General features: G+C 32.5%; 1 protein-coding gene across 1 annotated transcript; it reads right to left on the bottom strand.

Moving 5' to 3' along the window:
• Positions 1-2454: 2454 nt before the first annotated feature.
• Positions 2455-3870, bottom strand: LOC120127938 (EP1-like glycoprotein 2). The gene has a single exon (XM_039145747.1). The coding sequence runs from the start codon at positions 3837-3839 to the stop codon at positions 2466-2468; it is 1374 nt and encodes a 457-aa protein (XP_039001678.1). The 5' UTR covers positions 3840-3870; the 3' UTR covers positions 2455-2465.
• Between the last annotated feature and the right edge of the window lie 731 nt (positions 3871-4601).

Below are 4601 nucleotides of genomic sequence, written 5' to 3'. Positions count from 1 at the left end.
TGTTTCATTGTATGATCAAATTGATAAATTGTATAAGTTTTAAGAATCAAAATTATTATTATACCATGTCACATCATTATTTTGTCCAATATTTAACGATCAAATTAAGTGGCATATTTAAATTTTAGAGAAAAATTGACTTGTTACCAAATCCATAATTAAATGACTCTGATTATAATTTTTCCTAAAATTAACTACTTTAATTAATTGAGGCAATCTTCAAATTAGAAAATAAAATGATTTAGAATATAAGGAAAATAAATTAGAAGGGTGGGTAAATGTCTTTATGAGAAAAGGCAAGTAACAAGCCTGGAAAAGGAAAGGAAGACCTTTGACAACAAATCTTATATGGAAGAGAGAAGGGACAGAAGATTAAAAGTTTATATACTCTCCCATTCCCATGCACTTTGTTAGTTGGGATTCATGCATATAAAAAGGCAACCGATGCTATCAATTTTTAAGCTAGACAAATTAAGAATTGTCCACCTAATTTTTTTTTTCATTTTTTGATTCAATTACTTTTTAAGTCCTCTTAGTTTAAAAAGTAGGTGATTTAGGCCTTAACTCTAGTTTTTTTTTTTGGTTCAATTCTTGTTACGTCCCTCTAAGTTTTGAAACTAGGCAAATTAAGCATTAGCCTACCATTTCTCGATTTAAATACTTTTTATGCTCGCTTCAATTTCAAAATTAAATGAATTAGATCTCAACCCCTTTTATTCTTAGTTTTTTTTATGACTTTATTCTTATTTATATTTATCCCCTAAAACTTCATCTTAACTTTGTTCCTATTTCGGCGCCTGAATGAGCTGATTTTACTGGCTCCTTTTGGTTGTAGAATCTGGGGCTAGAGTTGGATGTTGTTGGTCCATCGTTGGTCATATTATCTGCGTTTATTTTTGTATCAATTCTGACAATAAAGTGGTGCATTCTTTTTCCTCCAATTAGATTTAAGGAGGTTTTTTATTAAGCATTATATTTTTGCCATATTTTGTATGTGTTTATATTAATACCATGCAAAATTCATTTTTTTAAAAAAAATTTGTTCCTATTTATTGTCAACCACGATCATCAAAAAGATTAAATATGATTTCGGAATAATAGTGTAATAATTAATCTCTAATGATATTAACTAAAATAATTTTTTACATCTTAGGAATACTGTACATATCTATAAATTAATAACTAATCACATCTTCAAAGCTATTAAGAAAATTAAAAACATATTAACATTCAAAAAAGACCCAAGAAAATCCTTGTGTGTGAAAAGAATTAGTGTGGTTAATTCCTCTAGGAGAATCAATAACCCATTGCCTACTCATGAACATACATTCCGATGTGATAAAAGGTAAATGAAATTGTAAGGTGTCTTCTTAGGATGCAACCTTAGCCAATAATACCAAAGAAATGATGACACAATGCTGCCTATTGGCTATGTAATAATTAAATAATCCAAAAAGATATTTGTGGTAGAATTTTTTAAACATGAAATTTGTCAACGTCAACTTCCAATAAACCTTATATAAATCAAGGTTTAATTTAATTATTCTTTAGAAGTAGTGAAGGTTTAAAATATTATTCTTAGGAAGAAAAGGAAAAGTTAATCCACCTTTCTCTTACCCAAATCCCTTGACAGATTTGGGATTGATTAAAAGTTTCTTAATATTGATGCTCAAATTATTGGAGAGGGGCAAACTCAGTCCAATATAAAATGTTGATTAACGGTTATCTGAAGCCTTAAATTTAAAAAAAAAATAGTAAAGTTTTCAGATTTTAAAATTAAATGAATTAGGTCTGTTGATCAATTTTAATTGTTATTTTTTTAACATTTTCTTGGGATATTATTATCGTATGACACATTATGATTATGTCACATAAAATATATTAGTTTTTTAAAGAAAAACTTTATAAAATGAATTTAAATTCTAAAAATTATTTAAAAATTTTGTAAATTTATGATAGTGTAATATAGTAACACCATAACACGACATGGGACATCATCTGACGCAAAGAAACTCTTATGCTAAAGATTCAGTGTTCATCAAAAAAATGTTTTCAGGGGATAAAAATTTAATAAGAAGCAAGAAAATTCAGAATTTTTAAAAAATTTTGAGGATTTATAACACCCTTTAACTTAAAATATTTTACAATTTTAAATTATCATAATAATAACTATTAAATTAATATATAATCATTAATATTTTCCTAACTTCTCATTATAACTATGAACTGTCCATTGAAATATTATAACCCAATCATGTATAGTCCAACTGGTGAATATTATATCGGCCCAAGTGAAAACCAACAATATAAGGCTAATTTGCTATCCCTGTTTTTTGTTTCCCTTACACACTAGTGACGAACAAATGGTGGCAAGAAGGAAAACTGATAAGAGATTTATATATAAATTTATTAATTTTGTATTTGAACACACTCAAACACGAAAATCCCAGAAAGAAGAGCTAAATCTACTTAGAGTACTTAATATATCCCACGGATGTAGCATTAACATCTTTGATCAAAGTCCCAAGAACAGGAGCTGTCAAACACTTTGATGTATCCTCCTTGTAAATGAACCCCACACATTTACAATCTTTGGTACATTTGTCCCGGCATTGTTCCACTTTCATCGGACCTTCGCCGTCCTCCAAATACGTGTTTAAAAAATGTTCCACCCCAACAACTTTGTAGTAATTGACCTTAGCTCCGTTCTGACAAGGTACCGGGTTCGGCGGTTTACAGCTTTCGCTCCACCCCAACAGCCCTTTCGGACTTGGACAAGCAATGCACATTCTCTTGTCACATAATCCGAAAGCACCGCATTTCGATGGCAAAGCGCATTCCCTCACAAAGTAACTTGAGAAGAAAGCAAAGCTCTCATCCCATTTTAGGTAACTCACTTGGTCATAATAAGTGAAAGCCTTGAGGTTTCCATCAGATCCAAGCCTTAAGAAAGAGATTGTGGCATTGTAGTTCAGTTTATTAAGGTTGTATCGGTTGCCTCCGCCGATTGGACGAACTTGGAGAAGTCGTCGGCCGTTACCCGCCGTAGAAGTAGTGCTCGAATTAGCTTGCTCATGTATCAATACTAACTCGTAAGCTGTTGCATTTTCATTTTCCGGCACCGCGTCAAATGTCACAATGTCTCCAAAGTTTTCTATTGGCCAACCACCGTATATAAGTTGCTGACCGGAGTTATTTAGGTACATAATGAACCCTTTACGGTCTAGTACAATACTATACGGCCCATCTGAACCGTCTACGTCTGATGTTCGGCTAACGAGCTTGTTTTGACCATTGATTCGAACAGATTGACCCACCAACAAAGTATCGGTGGGGTGATCAAAACTTTGCCAAACGAATTTCCCATTTTTATCATACAATACCAAGTTACCATTTGGTAGTAACGTAATCCCCGTGACGCCTTTGTTAGCCGTGTTGGTTTGCCAAACGACACGACCATCCACGTCCGCCAGCACAAAGTTCCCATCCTCACCGAAGGTAAGGGTGGCATTTTCGCGAACCGGATCGTTGCGGTTTGCGTCCCATACCCACCTCATGAGGTCTTCGTCTCTGGGAAGGCCGGCTCGAATGGCGAAAATGTGAGCATCGGGAGTGGTATTATAGAAGCAAAGGCGAAAAGGATAGTTGAAAAATGTGTAAACATCGTTCCGGATTATTCGATAGCTAGCGTCGTATTCGATAATATACTCACCGAACTCCCCTTGGTTGACGAATCTGAAGGTTTGGTTTGCAGGGACTGTAGCTAGAGTAGTAGTAGCAAAGGCAAAGAAGGAAATGAAAATGAATTGAAAGAAGAGTGGAGATATTTGGGAAGCCATTAAAGCTCAATGCTTGTGAATGAACTTGCTTTGCATTGAATTGCTACTTATAAGCACTAGTTTACAATTTGCAAAAGGGCTTTAAATGTGCATTCAAAGTCAAAAAAGGAGGGCATTGATTTTTGTGGTTAACTCCTCAAATATGTGACACTTGACCCTTGTATGTCATTATCATTATCCTGACATAAGAATTTCAGTGTTTAGGGAAACTGGTTTAATTATGGTTTTAGTCCGTATACTATGTTAAAATCCATTTACTAAATGGTCAAATTTTCTATTTGTCCCCATACAATGCATAAGTTGTAGTCCATCTATTTTATTGTTATCATTTTTAGTACCGTACTTTTATAAAATTTGAGATTATGATCCTAACCCAAACAATAACTGTTAAAAGTTTTAAGTCATATTTTGTTGTGAGTTTCTCTAGTAGGTGCAATTTGTAGATTTAATCAATGATCTTGAAATTGATTATTACAAGTCCTTGTAGTTTAGCCATATTAACTATGTATCATTTAGGTCTGGACTAAAATTTCGAAGTTCAAAAAATAAAAGGTTAAAATTAACTAAATTAGAGTATGAGGACTAAATTCGTATTATGTATAGTACATGAGTTAGAGACAAAATTTAGCCTAATATAATTCGAAATAATTTGATCTTCTACTTTTATAATATAGTTAGTAAGCCTAGAGTGAGAAAATACCACTAACTACTATTTGAGTAATACACAAATTTATTATTTGTTGAACATAATTAACTGAATTT

This window comes from Hibiscus syriacus, unplaced genomic scaffold (assembly GCF_006381635.1).
Source record: "Hibiscus syriacus cultivar Baekdansim isolate YM2019G1 unplaced genomic scaffold, ASM638163v2 tig00110472_pilon, whole genome shotgun sequence".
Lineage (NCBI taxonomy): Eukaryota > Viridiplantae > Streptophyta > Magnoliopsida > Malvales > Malvaceae > Hibiscus > Hibiscus syriacus.
The sequence above is the reverse complement of the archived record's forward strand: the minus strand, read 5'-3'. Positions and strand labels throughout refer to the sequence as shown.